Source organism: Acartia tonsa, chromosome 7 (assembly GCF_053477335.1).
Source record: "Acartia tonsa isolate MP-2025a chromosome 7, ASM5347733v1, whole genome shotgun sequence".
Classification (NCBI taxonomy): domain Eukaryota; kingdom Metazoa; phylum Arthropoda; class Copepoda; order Calanoida; family Acartiidae; genus Acartia; species Acartia tonsa.
In genome coordinates, this window is record NC_137266.1 from 47,856,960 (window position 1) to 47,881,580 (window position 24,621).

General features: G+C 29.3%; 1 protein-coding gene across 1 annotated transcript; it reads left to right on the forward strand.

The window, feature by feature from the left end:
* The first annotated feature begins 1,141 nt into the window (after positions 1–1,141).
* Positions 1,142–24,621, forward strand: LOC145323879 (putative protein MSS51 homolog, mitochondrial). Its single transcript, XM_080166468.1, has 12 exons — positions 1,142–1,422; positions 3,911–3,991; positions 6,284–6,430; positions 11,969–12,062; positions 12,679–12,785; positions 13,198–13,346; positions 20,045–20,092; positions 20,881–20,937; positions 21,405–21,460; positions 22,780–22,865; positions 23,315–23,407; positions 23,887–24,621. The coding sequence occupies exons 1-12, from the start codon at positions 1,255–1,257 to the stop codon at positions 23,995–23,997; spliced, it is 1,197 nt and encodes a 398-aa protein (XP_080022594.1). The 5' UTR covers positions 1,142–1,254; the 3' UTR covers positions 23,998–24,621.

Consider the following 24,621-nt stretch of genomic DNA (forward strand, 5'->3'; position numbering starts at 1 on the left):
TACTATAAATAATACATGTACTTAAATTCAATGCATTCCTATTAAAGTATACATATAATGTATGTATATTATATATATGTTGGAATAATTTAGTAATGCGTGAAATTGATTTTATACTTTTATGTACAAAAATGTAAATCGAAATCGTGGTTATCACCTTTTCGCCGCGCCGGCTTTCTACTAAATGCTCAAACACACATTCACACAAACATACAAACATACATTATGCACACTAAATATGTCGCGCGCACACAGCCCACACGCGCAAGAAAGCAAGTAGGTAAAAGTAAATGGGTGCTGCACGAAGTAGGACCTCCGAAAAAGAAGCATTTACGGACATAGATAAGAATTCTAGAAAAAAAGTACTTATTTTTATTTTAAAACCCTATTCTGGGGTGTGCGTGGCCTATGTAAACCCAATACTATTCAGGAAACCATAAAAGATTTTTTTAAAAAATAATGAATACTTCGTTAACCATTAAAAATGACGATAACGGTAGAAAATGTAATTTTATAATATAAGTTTAGTTCTTAAATGTTCAGGCTTAAAATTTAAAACTTATCTATATGATCTAAGTTTTTGGTATGAAATTGGCTTTTTCATTGCAACAATTTTTGCTTTCTTTTTTTTCATGTAAAAAATGAACAGGTTAAATGCAAAAAAAAACGAGTGGCACACAAAATTAGAACAATTTCAAATAATTACGTAAAATTTAATGGGGCAAAACATAGCTAAATATCAAAATCGTTTGCACCAGTATTTTCTTTTAAAATTACGTTCTTAAAATTTGATATTTTTAGGTGCTTTCTATTTCTTTATTGACTTTAAAATGTGTATACATTCAAAAACAGGGTTGGTTATCATAAAAAAAATCATCTTGTATTATATTGTGTTAATCTTATAGCATTCATTGTTTACAAAAAAAAATAATTTATTAATAAGTTTTTAATGCAATGTAATTATCATTTATAAATGTTGATATTAAATGTATATGTTGTTGAGTCCCATTAAAATAGTTTAGGGAATACATAGCTCTGCCTCTGAGCTTTATGTAGGTAAACTTAGAGTCACCCTTTCCTTCCCCTTCCCCCTTTCCTAGCTATGAAGAAAGCAAATATTCCCTCATTTTATATTCAGTTTTAGTCTGGGCGCTACTAGCTAGCTTGCATTTGACCGCCCGCAAGCCACACAGTACAGTAAAGTGTTATTCACAGTTTTATAAGTAGACAAAAAAATAAAAATCCTATATAAAGATGGCCCGCCAGGCCCCAGAGGTGTCAAAGTACCCACCAACAGAGTTTAGTGTTAAATATGCCAAAGTTTTGGCCCCCAATGGAAAGTTGGTCTCCCCCGAAGAGTGTTTTGGGGAGGGGGGACTTTATAACAAAGATGTCGAAGAGAAAACTAGACTTGCTTTCAAGGTAATATATATTTATAGAGTTGCTTTGCTGTAAAAGAAAATTAAGCATAATATTTTGATCTTATCCTGATAAACGCGCATAATGATGATTTGTTCGGTTTTTCTTATAATTTATAAGAAAGATAAATTGCGTTTTAGGACAATTTATGCGTTTTAATATACTTTTTATAAGTTTTTATTGAACTAATCTTGCATTATTTGGGATTGGATAAATGTTTTTCGAATTTCTTTTGCAATTGGTGTTTCAAATACTCATTCTAGTGGCAAAATCTGGATTTTAATACATAGCTTCCTTCTAGTCTTAAAGTTCCATACGGTATAGACGGTATAGAGATCTTATACGTAGTCTCCTTAAAATTATACGACTATTAACCAATGCGTTGTTGAGCCATTATACAAATTAATAATTCATAATTGTTCCATCCTAAAATTTCCTTTGTCTGTAGCTTAAGATTTCTACAGAACCGTTTGGATTTTCCATTTTAAGGAAGCTTCTTACAGGTCCCTGAGGGGTTTCAGGCTATCTAATTCTTATATCTAAGTTTGGTTTCAGGCTATTTTCCTTACTCCTTTGAATACAAAGCTCCTAGATGGTAGGAGCCCAGCAGTTTGTAATTTATAGAGAAATAAAACTTCTGAGAATATTGCATACATGTAGGAAACAAGGACATTTAGTAGCGCAGCAACAATTGTTAACAAAATTTTAAATGCTAACATGCACACTTACAAGCATAAGCTCTATGCTGGGGACTAGAGACTACGCCCTAGATGCCTCTAGGGACACTTGAGGAGGGGGGAGTTGAATTCGTTTGCAATTTTAGTAAAAACATTAAATAAAAACATAAAAAAATTTGGGGTGGAGATTTTTTTCTAGGGGCGATTTCTCTTAGCAGGGTGGTGGTACCCTCCCCCAAAATAGTTATAAACCTTCTCAGGACCTATGAGAGGCTACACTGTAGAGGAGAACCATATCAGTTCAGCGGTTAGCGAGATCCTTCGCTACAGAAAAAAAACTTACTACTTTATATAATAGGATAGTAAATCTTGACTTTTTTGTAACTATAACTAAATAGTGAATGTATGTCATAATATTAGTTTTAAAATAAGAAATTTGAAATAAATATTTCTTTGGGGGAGTGGGGAGGGGGGGGGGGGGGTGAGGCAAGTACTTGGTAGGGTTGAGTTACCCTTCCCAAAACTAGTTATTAATCTTTCCAGTAATAGAAGAAATATCATACCTGTTGAGCGGTTAGCAAGACTTTTTGTTATTTACAAACAGACAGAAAGACAGTTATCCTGTTACTTTTGTGAAAGGATTTTTTAATTAAAGTTAACTTTTTACTATTGATTAAACTGTAGTACAATTATACAAGGTTTCAGATAGATATGTATTTCAACATATAAATTATAATATCATTACACATACTTGGTTTGGTACTTTTATAACCTGGGTTGGCCGTTGTAAATGCTTTAAAAACCAATGTTTGTAAAGGCTAATTTTGGACATAATTGTCCTGGTTTGTTCTATTATTATTTTTGTTACAATATTTCTTATCTGTGTAATATCTTGACTATTAATCATGGAGGACAAGAAATGTGAATAATTCTCTTTTTCTCAGCACGAATTCAACTTTTTGGGGCATATATTCAAATTTAGCATTGATACAAACATATAAAGAGACAACTAATCTAGGCACAGTAAAAATACCGTAAGGTACAATTCTAAAAATACTTCAATATTTTGTTTAATATTAAGCAAAAAAAATGAGGAATCTTGATACACTTATAAGGAATAACTAAAATATTTTTAATATACAATTTAACCGCGTAAAAAATAGTTGGAATTAGTTGAATCATATGATACGCTCAATGTGATATTTTTCCAAAATAGGTTTATAAATGCATACTTTTTCAATTTTAATATAACTGTTTTTTTTAGTTTGCTTGTTCCAATCTAGATAATTTCTCTGAATAATTTTGCAATTTTTAATATCATATACAAACTAAAATTGTGTATTATTAATTTTATTTAATTTAATTTATCTTGCTTTCTTAAATTATTTACATCAAGTTTTTAATTCAATTTTAAGATGATAAAATCAAGAATAACATTATCAATATCCATTATAACAAAAATTATAAAGAAATGATTACTATTTGTGAATATATTTATTTGCTTGGCACTATCTGTTTTATTTAGCGCATGCGCATATGTGCAGCTACCATCTAGTTGCTCATTTTTAAAAAGTGTAAGAAGGGGTAGACAAATAGACTAAAACCATCTCTAAAATCTTATATCTAAAAAAAGACCTTAGACCCGTCTACAACGTACCTATGAAATGTTTTCTTAAAAAGAAGAATTTGATCAACTCAGTAATTATTGAAATCATAAGCTTAAGACGAAAAAAGCTTACTACTTAATATGATAGGATTGGTATTTTTATATACATATTTTTTCATAAAAAAATTAAATTAAAATTCCATTTTAGGTTACCATGAAGAAGTTGGAAAAGTTAAATGTTGCCAGTGATAAAAACAAAGAAAATCTGAAAACAGCTAAAGTTGATCAGGTATGCTTTATATCTTAAAATCATAATTTCATCAAAAGTTTGTAAAGTGACTATAAAAATTATGTCATACAATACTAATGCTACATGTTAGGCCAATAAATAGACACCATTACCAATGGCAGGCCAGTATACATTTGAATTGACCAATGCAATGGTAGTCCAGATGACGTAATTTCTTATAGGCACTAGAAAAAGTTTCAGTACTTTTAAGACTAGTAAACTTGCTTCTTAGATAGCTATTTCAAAACCATTTTTTGATGAATAAATAAATAAAAAATAATAATATTTACAATTAAATAAAGGCCATGCTGACATTAAGGAAAATCATAAGGCTAAACAGAATTATTGATTTTTGTATGCATATAATGGATGTATTAAAGTATGGATAAAGAAAAAAAATAATTGGAATTCTCAAAAACATTACTTTTGTTACCTTCCTTTTTGAAGAATTTATCTGCCCGCCTCCAACCTACAAAATAATCTAAATCAAGCTGCCGTAATGCATTAGATTTGTATATTTATTTAAAACATAGGCGAAGAGCAATACTATATCCAATGTTTTTTTTATATCTAATATGTAAGGTCAACATCATATGTTACATCAAGCCAAAACTTTTCACAAATGTTGTTCAAACAATATGACAACTTTTACAATGAAGCATATTTTGGGCTTTTTATAGTTTTTCAATTGTGCTGATTTTGTAGGTATGTCATTGATAACATTTCTTTCTAGAGATTTATTACAAACCTTTAAAAAATTAGCGAATTTCTTGTTATAAATGCAGAAAAAAACTGATTTAAAAAATATTTCAAAACAAGTCATGTAATAAAATGTTTTTATTTCAGCGAGGAACTACTTATTTTAAAATGGCCCAATTTAATAATTATTGCACTTTTGATTTTAACAAAACATTTGTCTCATTAAAATGACAAATAAAGTGTGATCTAAAAATAAAAGACTTACTTAAAAAAGAAAATTCTTCAATTTTTTTCTGTTGTATTACAAGAATGATGGCAGAAAATATCAATCACTCGCTTTAAAATTTTTGTGTCAAGGTTTGACTTCATAGTTTAGAAGCCATATGATGAGTTAGCTGTTTCTTAATTAAGTATTCAGTATTCTTAAAATATAAAAAAAAACATTACGTCTTTAACTATTAAAATATTCATATAGCTTTTACATCTCATTTTCTCATTCGAGAAACTTGATTGGTTGCTTCAAATCAGCAGTGTAAAAACTTTTCAATTAATATTATAAACTTTATATAATTTTGTTATCATCATTGGGGATAATACATAAATTTACAGTTTATTTTTCAGATTCTTGATTGCCCAATAAAATTTGATAATGTATTTAATCGAGATGTCTTAGAGAACATAAAAGCATATAAACTAAAATTATCATATAACTTCATAATTCTATCTAAAAATGGAATTTTTAGCTGTATATAAGAATATTTCCATCATGGCCTTAAAATCGATTAATATCTGGTTCTCGCCCATACTAAAAAGTCATGTATAGTATCGTATTAGACAATTTACACGACTATTGAAATAAAAATCATAAAATAAATAAAAGTTTTATTAACCCGGGACTTCGGCCCCTCGAAATTAACAAAACTAGTTATCTTATATTTTTTATTATTTTCATACCCGCGGAAAGCTGTCTATAACATGATGCGATAAATAACTATTTTCTAATCTTAGGAAACTATTTTGTTCAGGACTTGACTACAACTTTTTCTGCATTCCTCTCATAGCAGTTTTTCCATTTAGAAAATTATAATGAATATCAACTTTTTTCTTTCTTTTTTTTTCACCAGGAAATCAAACAATCTAAGTTCGTTAAGTTCGTTCAACTCGATTTCAATCCCATTTTGTAATTTTTATGTGTTAAAAAAAGGGCTCTACATTCTACATTCTTTTTTTCTTATAAATTTGACAAATTTTACCCTTATTTCATAAAGTAAATCTTATAGAGGTTGTTAGTAATTGATAATACCAGAACAATATCTCTATGTTAATCCCATTTTTCCTTTGTGGACGGACAGACAATATCAAGAGCTATAACAGGGAAATTTTTTATTCTGCCTATAAAAATGACGTCATACTGGCCTACCATTGGTTAATTATATTTATACTGGCCTGGCATTGGTATTTTAGTATTTGTATTTGTCTATCATTGGTCATTTGTATCACATGTAATATAAGAGCTTAACAGACAAACTGACATATAGAGTACCTTACAATAAATAATAAATAATATTGCAACTACATGAAAATATTTTTTAGGTGGTTGAATGTTTTCCAAACACGCTGTTAAAAATTCTTCCCAACACAATCTCCAAATCCAAATGGTCCAAGAAGTCCAAAGATATTGAGACCTGGGAGGATTGGTGGGCTATACATCAGAAACTGTTGACTCCTTTGAAAGGCCATGTAAGTACAAAGATAGAAAAAAGATAGATAATTAGGTACCTTTTAGCAATACATCTGGAAGGAAGGTGACTTACTTTAATGTAGGTCCCAATGTAGGGGGCAAAGTGTCTTTAAAAAAATCAGCCATATGACGTCATAAAAATGAGGGATTATCTATATCTTTTTTAGGGTTTTTCTTTCCAACTTCTACTCTCATCTCTCTCATTTTTATGACGTCACATGGCTGATTTTTGAGACACTTTGTCCCCATACGTCTCAATACACTTAAATAATAATCATTATAAACAATCAGCCCTTTTATTTCAAGATCTCTTTCTAGAAGTCCTACTGGACATGATAATGAGCCAATAATTATTACGCGAGTTAGATAATTAGATTTATAAACAATATAAAAAGTAGATATATAGACAGATACACAGTTAAACAGATGGATAGGCAAGCAATATAGATAGAATTAAATAGAGTCATTAATTGGCAATCTTTCCAATTGACATAACTTTACTTGTTAATATTCCAGTAAATAAGTGAATGTGTACTTCAATATATAAATAGTTTGAACATATCTGCTTGAGAAAAAGAAAGTTTACATTGGGGGAAATTCCATATTAGTCATATGTAAGCAATGCATTCTACAAATAAATAAAAATATTCTCAAAAACAAATATTTGATCAAGAAAGACAAAGATTTAATGAAAATGCTTTTGTCTTGTATGCTTGTTTTTGCCTGTAAAAATGACTTCATACTGGCCTACCTATGGTCAATTGAAATGTATACTGACCTGCGCTGCGATTGGTAATTTATTCTATGAATTGGCCTCTATTTGGTCATTTGTATTGTATGAAGTCATATTTTATAGACGCTTTAAAAAGCTTTCTTGTTTTCAAAGAAACTGTTAATTATAGAGTAGAATACCTAAGTTACTTATGAAGCCTCCAATACCAAAATAAAAGACAGCTATTTATAAAAATCGTATAAGTTGGGAAAATTCATCTTAGCTGGATCTTTAAATCGTTTTTATAGTGCGCTGAATCGGGGCGATTCAGAGGTGATTTGTAGGTGCGCTGGTGGTTAGCCACAGCGCGCCTATAAAACATTGATATTTAAAAGATTTTCGGCGCGGTGTTGTTAAATCGCTTGCGACACTCAATAAAATATCGATCCGCGCCAGTACAACTTTATTACATAAGCCGTGTCAGTAAGGCATTTTATGTAAAATTCCGTGTCAGCATGGTATTTTATATAAAACATTAATATATAATTTATTTTAAAAATAACTATAAAAATGTTTTCACAATAGTTTTGCAATAAAATATTAAAGTAATTAAAAAAAAATATTTATTTATTAAATAAATCACCCCGATTTAAACCGGCAATGCCACTCGGTGAGTGGCGTTGCCGCGCCGGGCCCGCGCCACTGCCCGATTCAAATCGCCCATGCAAATTCGATTTAAAGATTGATATTAATAATTTGATGGTGCGCCAAATGAATCGCCCCGGTTTAAATCACCTATAAACGATTTAAAGATCGAGCTCTTGATAATGAAAATTTAAAAGGCGTATAATTTGTTTAAAATCCTGCATAAGTCTGAACTTTAATATAGTAAAATTTAGTTTTAAACTTATTTTTAACACAGTTTAGTACAGTACAACTTAAGCATATAATATCCATACACTATGCTGTCATATTAATGGGACTATTGACTTTAGGCCCTTACAAATTTTGCAGACAATGAACTTTATTAAATCTTTGTTTAAAATTTTGTAAGCTCTTTAATCCTTCCATAAATAACAACATGCTCATTTAATAAGCTTTTCTTCTTTTTTTATAAAATCTTTACAATTCTTTTTAAATACAGTAGTAGTATGGTTATTTTGTCTGATGCGTTTAATAAATACTGAACCGATTGAGCTTTCCATTTTATAGAAGCTTCTTATAAATTTATAATATTTCATTTTTTAGGCTATTAATCATTCCCCTTCTTACTTTCTCTTCTTTACACAGTGCTCTTAGATTCAATTGTCGCATACGCTTGTTTTATTAAAAGTAGTAAGTTGTGTGTTTGTGTATGTAAAAGATTTAAAAATGACTGGACAGAATGTCTTTCAACTTAAATTTGTTGGACTTTAAGGAGGATTGGAGTATGTTTTACTTACGCCAAATAATAAACAGACATGTATTAGGTAACAAAAAGTAGTTTTTGTGCATTTTCTTATTCGTTAGAATGACAACTTTAGGAATTTTATTAAAATTTTATTAGTTGGTTCATTGAGTTGAGTGTCGAAAAGTTTCAACCCCTGCTTGTAATCTACTGGATTGTGCAATATTGTATTTTGTCTATCATCATTTGGGATTTACATCAGTTTATCTGGCATTATCTTATCCCTTTAGATCCCTGAAAAATAACTCATTTTTACGATCCATCCCTCTATTTCTCTCTTATCCATTTAAAAAGTTTATCAGACTAGATGAAGTTATTTATGTTAATAATTGATGCACCCCACATTTCATTAAACTTTTACCATAGTTTACCTTGTTTAGGCTAGATTATAATGTATTGCATTTTAAATTACATTGTGGCTCTACCCCTAGCTCAAAGTAATTCTAGAGGGCTTAAATGATAGGCTCAATTTGTTTTTATTTTGTTTTAAAATTAAAGAAAAAATCAATATTTGGTGGGGAACAATGTTTTATTTACTAAGTATATTTGCGATTACTTTTATTTAATGAAATCTTCCAATTTATAACATTTACAAAACGGCCTGCTTTATTGCATCAAGATCCATGACAGATCTATATAGGAAATAAACGTCTATAAATGAGCTCGAGTCTTCCAATGGTAAAGTGTTTAAAACTCTTAGTGCTCCAATAATCCTCATTAAACTCTCATTGACCAAAGCGATAAGACCTTTATTCTATTTGTTTATGGAATGAATTAAGTTTTTCACTTCATGTAGATATTTGAATTACATTGAAGTATTTAATCCTTTTTTCATAAATAAAAAATATACGTTCATAATAGAGTAAATCTAAGAAAACTGTATTTTAAAAGAATTCGATTGTGGCGACACTTCCTTTGTGTTAAACTATTAAAACTAAAATTTTAATCATATTAACCCTTTGGTGATGGTAATGTGAAAAAATGTAATTGAAAAAATATTTTTAAAATCATTTAAATTAATTAATATTTACTTCTTTCTTTTAGATAGTAATGGCGGGGGAAGAAAATTGAAATAGATAAATAGATATGTTCTTATAGAAAACTAGCCAATAGTGAGATAGTTATATCGAGCAAACTCTAGTATAAATATAAGTGCAAAAATTAATAAATTTATACAAGACAAATAGATATGTACTTATAGAAAACTAGCCAATAGCGATATAGTTATATTGAGCCAACTCTAGTTATTTTATAGCCATGACTATTTTGGAAGAATGACTTAATCCCAGAAAACAGCATAGAACCTGATCAGTATCAACTCAGATATTCCCTAAAAATGTATTCTAAAGATTCACTGTTTCTGCGATCTTATAAGACACATATGAATCTATCTAGCTACTTTAAGATAAAGTAGGATATTCAACTTAATAAAATAGAGTATTTTTGCGGGGCTCGGCCTGAAAGCCATTTACAATTTTTAAAATCAGCTTGAACCTGACCCAAATATGTCAATCCTTATTTTCAAAAATAAATTCAAAGCATCCACAAGGGTTTAAACTTGAAGCTTACTCGCGGCGGATGTGCGGCTGCCGAGCCCTAGTTAATTATACACTAAGGTTGGTTAACATATGCATATTGTATTTTATGATAGCCATACCTTCTTGACATCTTAAAATTAATTTTATAGGAATTCATATTTTTCTGCAAATTATCTTTAAGTTAACATTATCTCTTTGAAATTATTCTGTTTCATTTCACAAAATGACATTTCTTCATATAATTAATTGTTTAAGTTGAATACGAAGATTTTAAACAAAGATTTAAACAAATTCAATATTTCATTTGATAAAGGACGAAATGAATCTTTAAAAAAATATTTGAAAACGTTGTAATCATTTTTTGGTCGGTTATAGACATATGAAATAAGCATGTTATTAATTGTTCGGCATTTTATTTTTTATCTTTTTGACCTGTTTATGGGCCTAAGTATTTCTTTCTACTCTTATTACAAATTTTATATACCTGACATAGCAGACTACAAAAGATTTAAATTAATGCCATGGACATATTTTTAACTTTCTTTATGGTTGTATGTTTAATTTTTTCCTTATAAACCTATCTCTGATCCTAGATAGAATTTAAAGTTGGTCTCAAATATAAAACTTTCAAGATAAATGAATAGGGGGCTCCCTAAATCATTGACAGGATTAAGCACCCTAAATAAAATATGTCGATGATTATATGTTCAGAAATATATAAAAAGAAACTAGTAAGTTTTTCAATGAGTGTCAAACAAAAATTATCAGGCAGTCAATAACACAACGATAATCATTTTATAGAAGTCTAAACAAAAAATCAGTATGAAACAATACCAAAATAACTAAATAACTGAAATACAAGACATGCTTTTATTTTAAGATTTTTGATATTATATAGATGCCTAGCTCTAACATTGAGAGGTTTCAAAAAAATTTTAACAACATCTAAATTTCTAAGTACATAAATAACTAAAAGCAAATTTGAACATCTTAAAAAGATTTTGATATGAAGGTCCTTTCTTTCCAAACCCTGTAAATTTTGCTTCATTTACTATATATTTTGATTTTAAAAATAGTTTTTCATAAAAATGAATCCTTTCCTTGGTGTACATTCAACTTTACATTGAAGAGAAGTCAGCCTCAAAGATTTTGGTATTTCCAAACTTTTCAAACTTTTAATATGATCTACCCATGATCTACAATCTAGGATACTCCAGGGAGGGAGGGGACATTGGGCTGTGTATTACACTAGTCCCCAAAGTTTTATAATACCGTTTTCCTATTCGTTGGCTTAACAACTTTGGATACTTTATTAAATTTTGATTGATTGGTTTATTAAGTTGAGTGTTAAATGTAACCACTAATTGTAATACACAGAAGGGGTAATCATTGGGAATCTACATCACTTTATCGGTCATTGTCTTATCCCTTTAGATCCCTAAGTATACTTTCTATGGACAACTTTAATTTCATTTCATAACATATACTATTTTATAATTTGGTTTGAAGGAAATCTAGATATAGATGGTAAAGTTTATAATATCAAGGTTACTGCTGTAGTATTGTAACTCTAGACTCATTGTTATAGATTTTTAAAAGAAAAAATGACTTTTTAAAGCTATTAACACTCAACAGCCTTTCGTTTCTTTAACAGTTTAAATTGTTTTATTACTGAAATCAGCATCAGCTGCCGAAAAATGAACTACACTGAATTATTAAAATAAGATTATCTTTTGTCTTTTTTGTTAAAATATTATCTATGTTTAAAAATCTTTGTATAACTTTTTTTAGTTATTGCCATGTACAATTATTTTTTAAAACATGTTATTTTACCTTTTAGGCCAAAGTTATCCATCAATGGTGGGAATTTACAGGCCGTCCCGACCCTGGAGAGGAGGAGGTTGTCAACAGTCTCAAGAGATTAGTCACCTCAGGTATGCATGCCTTACGAACAGACAGAAAGACAGACCACATTAGGACAATAGACTGATAGATAGATAGTTAGTGGATAATGAGAAGTCTTTTAGTGTTTCAAGAGAATAAACACTTCAAGGGGGCATGTAAGACCAAACAGATAGACCATGTTAAAATCATAGGGACAATAGACTGATAAATGATAAATAGATACTGAAAAGGAGGAAGTTTTTAACAGTATTAAGAGATTAGTCACTTCAGGTATGCATGACAGAAAAAAACGGACAGAGAAAGATGAGATATAAAAAGAAACCGACATAAGCTGAAAAAAATGCCAAGTGCACACATTTAAAACAAATAGACATTTAACACTTTGGATCAATGTTTAAATAATATGATAAATATTTTAGTGGATGTAGAATATACTTTGATATTATGACAGGGGAAAAAATGTTGTAAATTTTGGTTGTTATTTCCCCTTTCATCAATTGGTCAGTTCATCCAGTAGGAGAACAGGGAATAGTGTAAAGGGGGTGGAAGGAATCGGTATTTTAGTCCGCTGCGTGTTTCATTTTATACAATAACATTAAAATCTAGTGTAAGATCCAAGTGATGATATATCCATTGCTATTTTAGTGTTGACCCATCCTCTAACAATTGGCAAAGTGATCTCCAACTACACCCCCAAGAAAAAGAAGGATAATCCTAAATCTATCCATCTACTTGGTACATCTACTCCAGAGGTAAATAGATAAATAGATTTTAATTATAAAGATTGATAGTTGAACAACATAAATACGTAACTACACCCTCAAAGAAGGAAGGATAATTAAAAATCTATTAATTTGCTTGGTACATCTATATGATAAACTAGCGGTTACGCGCCAGAGGCCTCTATGGACACTAAAAATGTTTCATTTCTATATCAAGATCAGTTGTTTACCAAAAAATCTTTTTAACGCATATGGGGTTACTTTGCGATTTCACTTGAAGAGGTGGTGGTACCCTTCCTCTTATAGCTATAAACCTGCCAAGGATCATATCAGTTGAGCAGTTAGCGAGTTTCTTCGGTACACACAGATAAACAGACAGTGATCCTGCTACTTTATTATAAATATAAATATACAATTTTTAAAAGTTGAAACTGTACTTTAGGCCACAATGGTATATGCTGGTTTCTATGTTGAAATCCTGAACGCCAACCCTCTGAACCCCATCAAGCTGACCCTTGTCTCCCCATCAGCTGGTAACAGACAACTGGCAAAGGACTGCTCTCCTGCCAGCCCTATGCTCATCCATGACAGGTAAACACAGATAGAGAAGGGACAATGGGCTGTTTATTGCACTAATCACCAAAGTTTTATAATAAAGTTTTCTTATTCGTTGGCTTAACAACTTTGGGGACTATAGTGAATTTTGATTGATTTTTTCATTATGTTGAATGTTTAAACGTTTCAATCACTAATTTGGGGTAATTTTGTGTATCATCATTGGAGATGTAAATCAATTTATCGGACGTTGTCTTTTCCCTTTAGATCCCTGGATACACAATTTTAATATATAGATATAAAATATAGATGATTAGTTTATAAATTTATCACTATTTGATAAATTGTTAATATTGATGGAATTTTAGATTGATAGCTAAATAGATGGATATATATGATGTATAAATATTAAAATATAGATCAATAGATAGATAGATGGAAAGATACATATGTGGACAGATTGATAAGTGGATAGATGAATGAATAAATAGATGATTACATGGATGGATAAATAAATGGAAAGATAAATAGATGAATACATGAATAGATGTATATATGTATGAACAAATATTACATCATTTTTAAAAAATCAACATTCATGATTTAAGTTCTAATTAGCAGGAAAAAGTTTGTTTATTTTTGTTTATTTAAGAGAGAGAAAAAGAAAGTTTATACTTTTTTCTTACAAATTTATGAGGTTAACTTTTTGGAAAAATATAAATTAAGAATAGGACATTCTAATTTTGTAAATCATTTGCCTAATAGGAATATTCAAAATAATGATTTCTCCAAATATGTTGTCAAATGGTTTTGTTTAAATTAAAATTACATGATCACTTAAAAAAAAAAACTAGAACTAAGTTCAAATCTTTAAATAATAGTTTTTTTTGTCTTAAAATGAACAATTTTGCCTTTCTTTGATTACGTATATGTTTGAATTAATTTTGTTGGAATTTGATGAGAAAATACCAGTAGTTGATTCTTTAAAAAAACAATGCCTAGAATTTTTCTTATCCGTTCTTTACTTTCAAAAGCATTCTATAAAAAAAGAAGTATATAATTTTTTTTGAATTTTTAATTGTATTTGTTTAAGCATTATTGTCAGAAGTTCACTTGAATCTTTGTTATATGTTTTAAGAATTGGTCTCAGGATAGTTGGAATTTTGGAATTTTCACTTGCTAGCTCAGGAATTCAAGTGCAAGAGATGATACATTGGTTCAATTAACATTTTGTTAAATTTTTACAGATATATTTAGCATTTAATGGCTACGCCTCTAGTGGCCTTTAACGTCACGTGCAATGTTTTCTTTTAATCTTAATGTTAAGATCGGCTGCCTACCAACCAAAAATTTCTGCTAGTGGTGATAGTTTTTTTTGAGATTTTTGGTGATTTCTCTTGGGAGGGTGGTGGTACCCTCCCCAAATCAAAGAAAACTCTGTTTTAAAAGAATTCGATTGTGGCGACACTTCCGTAGTGTTCAAATATTAAAACTAAAATTTTAATCATATTAACCCTTAGGTGATGTTAATGTAAATAAAAAAAATAATTGAAGAAATCTTTTTAAAATCATTTTTAATGGCGAGGGAGGAAAATTTAAATAGATAAATAGATATGTACTTATAGAAAACTAGCCAATAGTGAGATAGTTATATCGAGCCAACTCTAGTATATATATATATATATAACGTTTGGCATACTGAATACTAAAAACCTTTTGAAAAATTATCTGTTTGACCTGTATTTATTCAACACTTCATGACTTTTAAATGAAAGGTAATACATTTCAAGTGCAAAAGGTTAATTTCAGAACATATTTTTTTATTCAAAAAAAATATAAAAAAATATTTTGTAATGAAAGATATTATAAATACAAAAAGCAAGTACTGCTACAGCTACTAATAGTCATTCATCCAGCTATAAGATTCGACCTTTAACCATTTAAATAGCTATACAACTAGTGCTTACAAAAAGAAATAAAATAGCCAAAAAGACAAACAGGCAGCGTTTTTGCTTGTTTTGTTGTTTGTTATAGTTTGCATAGATACTGCAAAAATTTCAGCTAGCCATTTTAATTCAAATTTTCGCCGTCAAATTGTGTAAAAAAAGAATGAATCATATAGTTTATCTTATTCTTGAAAATCTCTCAAAATTGTAATTTTGCATAATGTTACACAACATTTAAAGTGAGGATGGAATATTATGGGAAAGAATGTAGTTTCAGGAATCAACACTTCTCCTGTAAGGATGGTTTCAAATTTTGTAAAAATATAAATAAAACAAATAAGTTTAGAAAGAATATTGTGTTGATTTTATTAATTATTTAGGTGGTCTTAATTTACATCCTATTATAATAAGTAGTAGTTTTTTTTTGGGAATAGTCCCTTTTCGTAACATCAAAAAACAAACAAAAAACGGGTATAGTCCCTTCGTAACATCGCACCATATGGGGCGATTCGTCGTATTTTTAAAATGGCTTTTTATTGGTTATTTTAGGTTAGGTTAGGTTATGTTAGGTTAGGTGATTGTCCCACATGGTTAGGTAATTGGCCCCGCAGGATTAGAGCCCCCCGCATAGGCTAGAAATAGAAGAAAAGCTACTGTGAAAAATACGAAGAATCGCCCCATAAGGTGCGATGTTACGAAGGGACTATACCCGTTTTTTGTTTGTTTGAAGCTTAAGATTTTGATAACTATTGAACCTATTGAGTCCTCTATTTAAGGGAAGCTTCACATAGGTTCGGGGGGTGGGGGTGTTAGGCTATTTTGATTGTAGTCTTGTATGGTTTTAAGCTATTTTTCTGCTCTTATCTACCACTTTCAATACAAAGAATCTAGATGCTAAGGACACAGCTGCTAGTAGTTACTAAGTTGGCTAGAAAAAGAAAAATAGCTGTGTATATAAACAAGAAAAATTATGAAACGACGACTCTGTTAATCTTAAAGTCGGCAAATATACATATGTTTTTTTGTCAATGAATTGAATTAGTATCAAACTTGTATATTGCTTTTAAAATATACCGGCCTCTCAATTTCAAATAAAAAATATCATTAGCACATTTAGGTCTAATAGAATTTGCTTTAAAAAGATTGTGTCATAATAAAACAAATGAACTTAACTTTTAAATTTTGTTTTGTTTTTTTCAATGTTATTGTACATCAATATTTTTATCAGTTGGTAATAAAAGTGTTAATATCCATGATATTAGATGGACTGGAACCCTTTAAAACTATATTAAATTTGATTTTATGTCTCATAAAAATGACAAAAAATATTGTTTGTTTTCTACCTTTTGAATGCACAATAAAATTCAGCTATGAAAAGGTATAATTTAACAGTTAGGGAGTTGAATCCATTTTTATAGAAGCAGAAATATAATCTATGATTATGGTTTGGACCCTCTAAAACTGTAATCTACATTTCCACTTTCCCCTCTCTTGGTGAAGATATCTTCAACGCCGATACGATTTTTGAAATGTAAGATTCTACTTTCCCTTATCTTGGTGAAGATATCTTCAACGCCGATACGATTTTTGAAATGTAAGATTCCACTTTCCCCTCTCTTGGTGAAGATATCTTCTACGCCGATACAATTTTTGAAATCTAAGATTCCACTTTTGCGTCTCTTGGTGAAGATATCTTCAACAAGAGAGACAAAAGTGGAATCTTATATTTCAAAAATCGTATCGGCGTTGAAGATATCTTCACCAAGAGAGGGGAAAGTGGAAGGGTAGATTACAGTTTTAGAGGGTCCAAACCATAATCATAGATTATATTTCTGCTTCTATAAAAATGGATTCAACTCCCTAACTGTTTAACACTGAAAATGTGTGTCTTTGTTTATATTCTAATGGTGGCTGCACCGTTAGACTTTAGAGACTCTAATTTTAAAAATAGCAATGACTGAACAATTCATGTCTTTTAGAGATCTTAAGGAACATGTACATTGAATCCTCCTAATCAAGGATAAAGGGATAAGACAGTGGCCGATAAATTTATGTATAACCCTATATAATGATAATACATAATATTCCCCATCTGTGTAATATGATTAGTGGTTGCAACGTTTTGACACCTAACTTAATTATCCGATCAAAATTCATTAAAGTCCTCAAAGCCTCCCAATATACATATTGGCCTCTTAAAACGAATATATTAAATTGACAACGTTTTAAGGTATGTACTTTAATGTTTAACAAAGAAATAGCGATTGTTTTTAAACTTTGTAAAAAAGGCAAAAACAAACGAATATGTTTGAATTTTCTTTTTTTGAAGCGTAGCATATCTACAATCTCATTTCAAATGTTTATGAGCATAAAAATTAATCCTTAAAAGTATTGGCACATTTTTCTTAATAGTTGATTTAGCCCCTTGCCTTCAGGGGAGGGAGGTGGAGGTCAGAAAAATTGCCTGAAACCACCCTGAGCCAATTATACAGTTTCTTTGAAAATAACAGCCTTTTGGACCAGTCATTTTCGAGATCTTAAGCTTCAGACTAACAACCTTACTACTTTGTATTATAAGTTAACCATTGAATTGCAGGTGCTCATGTGAACATTTTTTCTATTGTATATAAATCCAGAGAGAGGGAACAATGGGATTTTTATTGCACTAGTTAGTCCCCAAAGTTTTATAATAGCGTTTCTTATTCATTAGCTTACAATTTTGAGGACTTTACTGAATTTCGATTAGTTGGTTCATTAAGTTGAGTGTTCAAACGTTTCAATCACTAATTAATTTAATTCTACAGAATTGGTAATTTTATGAATCAAAATTGTGAATTGTCTTTGTCTTATCCCTTAAGATCCCTGATATATATCATTGTCCTTGTACTAAAGCGCATGCGTGATTTTGTTGCGCGAGGTCATGCATACTGGGTCAACTACACACCAAATATTTTATGCTGAAATTGCACAAAGCCGTGGAAAAAACATCTCTAAAAGAAAAAGGGATAAAAAAGGTTGTATTTTGTAGAGAGAAAAAGAGAGAGAGAGAGGTTGTGTGTGTGAGAGAGAGAGAGAGAGAGCGATAGATATTGAGAGATAGAAAGAAAAAGAAAAGGAGAGAAACATATCAGAAGAAAGGGAAGAACTAAGTAAGGAAGAGAAAGATGGAGATATCTTAAAATATAAATTAAATTAGACCTATCAAGATAAGAGTTAGGTTAAGGTCAAATAAAACATCATCATAAATTCTTTTTTTAAGTTTTAGATAACTTACAGGGATCTAAAGGGATAAGACAATGGCTGATAAATTGATGTACATTCCCATTGCATTGGTGATACACAAATTACCCCTTCTGTAGATTAAAATTAGTGGTTTAAACGTTTAAACACTTAACTTAAAGAGCCACCCAATCAAAATTCAGTAAATTCCCCAAAGTTGTTAAGCCAACGATAAGAAAAACGTTATTATAAAACTTTGGGGACTAATATAATAAACAGCCCATATTCCCCTCTCTCTCTCTGGATGACTTATGATAAATTATTTTAATTGTTTTCTATTGTAAATTTACAACAATAACTAAAATCTTTTATCAAAGATAGATTTAAAAACAGATTTTTTATAACAACTGTTTTAATTAATTAAATGTATTCAGACATTTTTAAATTCAGAAACCAAGTAAAATCATCATGATTTCCTAAGATTTGCTATTAAAATTTTTCAATAAAAAAGTCAAAGTTAAATTTTCAAGAATATATAATCAAAAAAAGGGACACTATTTAAAAACATAATCATTGCAAATAGTAGCTTAATTCTAAGTTTCGAACTTTCGAAAGTCTCTATATATTATAAATCAGTAAATGATTAAAATAACCATATTTAAACTTTCCTGCCGTACTTTGTTAATCTAAATAATCATAAAAAAAAGATTTGAAATGTTTTCATTTTTGAAAGATATTTTATATTTTTACTTATTAATAACATTCATAAATCTATAATTTATTTTATATAAAACTAATTCTTTACATTGTATATAATATTAAATTTCTGTTGACGCATATTTTGACCATATAATCCTTTTCTGAAAGCAAAACTTTTCAAATAAATTCTGGATTTAGCTGAAACTTATATTATAGCATGCAAAAGTATTGCTATTTTTCCTAGAATAAAGGTTTGAAGTAAATTGGCAAATAATATTTTTTTCTAAACCTAAGTCTAAGTTTAAAGCAAACCTAAAATTTCAAGCCCATTTTGATATTATTAAATATTTTCAACTTTTTGCCAATAACCTTATACCTAAGCTATATATTTCATTTTTGAGTGCGTCTTACTTTTGTGAAGTCTTATTGAGTTACTTGACAATAATCTTTTTTGTCTGCGAGGTCATGGACTTTAACTTTTTGTTAGGATCTCTGTTTTATTTCAGGGTATAACTATCCTATACATATTTTTTTTTTATTTTTTCGAAGGTTACAATGTCCGATATTGACTGGATAATGAGTAACCAGGTGGAGCAAGCCAACCACCTAATATAGCTTTAAACATGCCTGGGACCCTAATTAAAAGTCTGAATGTTAAAGGTATCATAAATCTAAAAATACGTAAAATCTAAAATCGGCTGCGATCCTAGCATCTATGGGATTTAATATAAGGTAAAAAATATGATGAGCCTAGCTTTAACTGGAGAACTCAATCCTTTTTATGATTATTGAGATTTTGACGGACAAATAAAACTCCTGGTTAATCTATATTGCAGGATACTTGTTCTAATATATTTATCTTTTTTTCAGATGTAAGTTAACTGCATGGGATGGTCTCTACCATGATTTCTGGGAAAGGTAATTTAATAATTTTATTAACTCATTTAATTTTATTTTATTTTTAATCTATTTTAACTTTACCATTTTTGTAATGAATCTATAATCTTCCCAGAAACGTTTTTTGTTTTTAGATTGATATGTAATTTTATATTTTGATCAGGGAGGGGGGGACATTGGGCTGTTTATATAAGTCCCTAAATGTGTAATAATAGTTATTTAACGCATCGTATTATAAACAGCTTACCGCGGATATAAAAATGTAAAATTGCAAGAATAAAACCAGATTTTTTACCCCCGAGATGCCGAAGGCACGGGCTAAAAAGACAGGTTTTAATCTTATGATTGTACAGTTTATATTCGTAGAAAACTGGATATAATACAATGCTAGACATAGTTTTTTTTTTGTATTGATGAGAACCGGTTCTAATCCAATAAATCTAATAAAGTTTCTTATTTGATTGCTTCACAAATTTTGAGTTTTAATGAATTTTTATTTGTTGGTTCATTACATTTTGTATCCAAACGTTACAAAAACACTAATTGTTAGATAAAGGGATAATATTAGGAGAAGTGCATAATTTTATTGGCTATTGTCTTATCCCTTTATATACCTGAGTTTTGATACATATTCATTGAAAATAATTAAAAATATACTTAATATAATAATTTACATGTTACTTTGTCTCACTATTTAATTATAGAGCATCTGTACTCTTCACACATAAAACAGTTATAACAGCTAAAAAGCTAACACTTTCTGATTTGAAAGCCAATATTGATTTTTAAAAAGGTTTTGTTTTGTTTAGATATGTGCAGACCAGAAAGATGGAAAAACCTGATATTGTTATGGCTATACATCCCAAGTAAGCTAAAGAGATAGATGGATAGATAGATAGATAGATAGATAGATAGATTGAAAAGCCTGATATTGTTGTCTCAAGAAAGATAGTTTGATATGTAAATACTTAGATAGGCAGAAATCAAGTAAGAAAGACAGTTATTCAAGAAGAAAGTAAGATAGATAGATAGATATTAAGGCAGAAATTAGGATAGATAAATAAAGACAGATAATTAATAGATTGATAACTAACTAATAACATCTTCAGATAACTTTAAAAAAATAAACAGATGTTCAAATGTCTATTCATCCCATTGAAATAATAAAATTTTTTAATTTTTTGGCGAGTTTACTGTAAAGTTGGATGTAAGTCAAATGTGCTTTTTAAGTCAAACTGTTCTTAATAAATGCATTTGACTACAGGCTTACAAACAACTTTACGGAGAAAACGCAAAAAAACCTTATTCGAAAAAAAAAATATTTATTTTTTAGATTGGAAGGTGAGTTCTGGGGTCCAACAGTTGACTTGCTACTGGATGAAAACATCAAGGAATTATTTTCAATACCAATAACCTTATAATTATAGGTTGAAATACAAAAAAGGGATAGAAATTTGGCTCAATTTTAAAAGATTTTTTAGAAACAGCGTATAGTGTCCAATAAAAATGACATTATACAATACAAATAACAAATTATAGGCCAGTATACATTATAGTTAGCCAATGGTAAATTGTATACTGGCCTATCCTTGGTTATTTGTAGTGTATGACGTCATTTTTTATTGGATACTGTGCGCTGTTTCGATTTTTTAACATCTATCTAAAGTTGTATCAAATTGACTACTCCATGCCAACCTTGGCAAAAAGTATGGAAATAAAATGAGAGTTTATCCTGCAATTTTCTTCTAGAAAATTTATAATTTTGTTGTTTTAAAAGCGCATCTAAATCCTTGTGTGTGTAAAATTGAGTCCATTATTCTCAAGTTATTGGATCCTTTCATACAAAACTCACAAAATTGATATATAGATTTTTAAAGGGTTGGCTATTTGGTAGATATAACAAGTTTAATGATATCTTCTACAGAATTATTTTATTTCGAAATAGAAATAGCTTGATTGTTTGTTTAGCCATTGGTTTGAAAAGGTCTGGATTTTTGACCGATGTAAATAGCTCCTTGTTCAAGAAATTGTTTAAATGCTTTTTCATGAAGGTTGATTGTTAAGATTTCACCCTAGCCAATAAGTATAGCTATTGTCTACTTAACTGTATTATCTATTTTTCGAATTGCTATACATGGATACATGGGTTGTTTACTAATTGTTTTACAATATGTATGGCTTTTTTATTTAAGTTACCTCTTCTTCTTTTTTTTTTTTTGAATTTAAGAACTACTAAAAGAAGGTTACAAAATATTAAAGTTCGTATTTAATCACTGTATACCTCAAATTGATATATTGGCCAAAGCCTGGATGAAAATTGCCTCAATAGTCACATGAAAGTAGTGGCAGATTTTGTCCAGATATAAAAGGTTTATAATTATACTATTTATTGAGAGACATTTCTACATATGTAAAGAAAATAAACAGAATACACATATGTACATATAGTTACTTATCATAGAAACTACACCCCTAGCATCTAGAGGAGGGTCAGAGAGAAAATTATTAAGAAAGAGACATTTACAAAGCCTAACTGAAAAGTACATCCAATCCGAACCAGTATATTCCGAGATCTTTAGTTTTAGACAAGAAAAAAAACTTACTACTTTATATTATAGAATATATCTGTAGGTTAGGCAAATACTTTTTAAAATCATTTTTTGATAACATAAAATAAAATACAGTATTGAAAATAATGTTGCTAATGCAGACATGTTTTACCTGCTTTAACAAGGAACAATTTATCCAAGCTATTGAACGTTTGGACTATGTCTTTGCTAAATATGTCTACAAGGTAAGTTTTTTAAAGGTTTTAGAACAAACTATTTTATTAACATAAATTGAATTGATTTTGTAAGATGAAATATTTTTTTATTATCCTTCCTCTATTAAACTTTTTTTGCATTCACTATAAATAAACAAAGCCTAACAATTGTCTTTTGATACAAGTTAAAAAATACTTTTACTTAAAAGAAAAATTAAAACTGTAAAATGAAGGAAAATATGCTGACTCGGTTATACAAAATTACATCACTAGTTAAGTCTGTTTGAAATATGTACCTTTTAAAATCTAGCAGCTTTTCCTTAGCAATATTTGACAATTTTAATTTTGTAAGTTTAGTTGGTTAATTTTTTATTTCTAAAATATCTAGGCTTGCCAAAGAGAGAGGGTTTCCTATATTCCTTTACATCAGCTTGATATGTAATTTAAAGTAAACATTATTAAACTTTCTTATTTTTCAGGGTCCCAATCCTTGGGTGTCCATGAATGTGAAGCAGACCCCCCATGATCCCAACATGGTTTGGTCCAGCAATCAGTTCATCATTGTCTTCCAGGTACGAGTATTCATCTGATACTATATTGTTATTGTGATTGTACACTTGATTCAACTCTGTTGATATGATTGTACACATGATCCCAATATGGTCTGGTCCAGCAATCAGTTTATAATTGTCTTCCAGGTACGATTATTCATCAGATACTACTCTGGTCCAACTCTGTATGATTGTAACTTGGACCAACTCTTATGGTATGATTGTACGCTTGGTCCAACTCTGTTGTTATGATTGTAAGTATGATCCCAAATAATTTACTTTTGAAATGAGTACATCACTTTATCCAGGTAGGATAATAAACTTGATTTAATTCTTTAAGTGTAAATGTATACTTGATTCTATATACAATTATTTTGTTTTACTTATATGATAATCTAACCTTTACTTAAATTGCAATGTATAAAGTCTATTTATTATAAACACTTTGCATTGGAAGTAACTTTTGATAAACATTAATCTAATCATCTAAACCCATTTAGGGTCGCACTGTTGACATGAAAACTCTGACATTGATTGAAGATCCTACAGAAGAAATTCTTGAAAGTGCAGAGGCTGAATTTGAGAGGCTTCTGCAGGAGAATGATGACTAAGAAAAAGCCTACTTTGTCTAGTTTATGGATACCCTATCTAAAAATATAAATTCAAATATTTAAGATTAGGAAGAAAAAAACAGAGTATTTTAGATAATGCATCTGTATACTGGACATACTATTTTTGGAGTGAAAAATGTAAACACATTATGATTTTGAATATAAAAATTCAAGAAGTTAACTTAAAAAATGTAATAATTTAAATCATATTTATTAAAACACTCCATAGAAAAAGATAACATAAAAATCATTTTGAAGATATTTGCATTTTGATTGATATTTTCTTCTATTTCTTATTTGTATTTTCCCCCTTCATTATTACATAAATAGAATATTCGCATCTACTTATATTTTCACTAACATTATAAAATAAATATAAAAATGTTGTTAAAATAAGAAATCTAAGGAAAAATATGTCATTTGTAAAATTAGAATACCTACCTTTAATCTTTTTCTTATAAAACACACTGTAAAGAAATATTCATTTTTAACAGTGTAAATAATTAATGTATTTCAATTTTGTATAGTTTATACCGTAATTTAAGAATTTGTGTAAACTTGTAATCCCATTAATATAATTATTGTAAGTAATCTTTATTGATACTAAATACATGTATAAAGGCA